At 34.2% G+C, this 1,351-nt stretch overlaps 1 protein-coding gene across 1 annotated transcript; it reads left to right on the plus strand.

The window, feature by feature from the left end:
* Positions 1–212: 212 nt before the first annotated feature.
* On the plus strand, positions 213–908 carry LOC111042406 (the record flags this gene model as incomplete). Its single annotated transcript, XM_022326997.1, has 1 exon — positions 213–908. A coding segment is annotated over one exon (696 nt), but the record flags the coding sequence as incomplete, so codon positions are not given.
* Positions 909–1,351: the final 443 nt, after the last annotated feature.

Consider the following 1,351-nt stretch of genomic DNA (forward strand, 5'->3'; position numbering starts at 1 on the left):
ATAAATTACGATTCCAACGATATACAGTCCTTACGTAATTCCGAACAACTTAATACATTTTTCTCCGCGGATTATAATGGTCCGTTCACTACCATTGCGGAACATTCAGATATCAACCTAAAAATTGATCACTGGCACCCGTTAAAATATACAAAAATTTTTTCCACCAACTTCACTGGCATCAACAACATCAAACCAATTGGTCATAAAAAATCAAAATCACCTTCAATACTAAAGTGTCAGCCAACAACTTTCTCACCTCCCCTCTACTCGCAAACATTGGATTTACAGCATACATTCCATCCACGCTTATCTACTCTTTCGGAATTATCAGAGTCGATAGTTCCCTAACCGAAGAAGATTTCTGGGAAGGACTTTATAACACAGTCCGCGCTATTGCTTTCAAACGCATTTCAATCAAAAAGGATAATGTCCTAACTCCTACTCGTGTCGTGGAAATAAAATTTTTATCCCCCAAAATCCCAGATGCTGTATCGATTTACAACGTCATTTTCAAAATTTCTCCCAGCGTCCGTTCTCCCATACAGTGCAATAACTGTTTGCGATTTGGCCACACGGCTAAATTTTGTCACAGTAAATCCAAATGCAGCCACTGTGGCTTAAATGACCATTCATTAACTACTTGCCCTTCAATCAACGCAACAGATCCAGTTTGCATCTTCTGTAAACTACCCCACCTCTCCACTGACCGGAATTGCCAAGAGTGGTCATTCCAAAGGGATGTTAAGAAAATTATGGCTACAGAAAACTTACCCTTCCGCGAAGCAGTCTCTCTCAAGAAAAATAATTACTCCTCAAGTGCATTTAGCTATTCAAATATTGTTAATAAACAGTCTGTGTTAAATCCAAAGGTGGGCAAGTTAATGAAAATAATTAACTCAAGTTAAGTTAAGTTCAGAGGACACAAGATCGATAAGTTAAAAGTTAACAGTTAACAAATTATAAACTTAACTCGATAAGTTAAAAGTTAATATAGAAAAAAAAAATAACTTAACTCAGTTTAAAAAAAGTTAATCTATTTTTTTAAAGTAAATCACATAAAGAGTGGATGTGTCTTTCTAGTTTCTAATTTATATGTACGATTACGAACAACGTAAGGGACTGGCCGATGCAAGCGCACTATAATTCATAATATTGTATTGTATTATAGTCTTCAAATATAGACCAGCATAATATTATCAATTATCATGTATATATTATACACAACTATAAAATCAATACTCTATACCTATTTACTTTAAACGATAATTTAGTTTTCAAGTTATTTTTAGAATTTTCTTTCCAATTTTCAGAATCTGGTGGTCAGCAGTATTTCTCTTATCGATAATAA

Source organism: Myzus persicae, unplaced genomic scaffold (assembly GCF_001856785.1).
Source record: "Myzus persicae strain clone G006 unplaced genomic scaffold, MPER_G0061.0, whole genome shotgun sequence".
Taxonomy (NCBI): Eukaryota; Metazoa; Arthropoda; class Insecta; order Hemiptera; family Aphididae; genus Myzus; species Myzus persicae.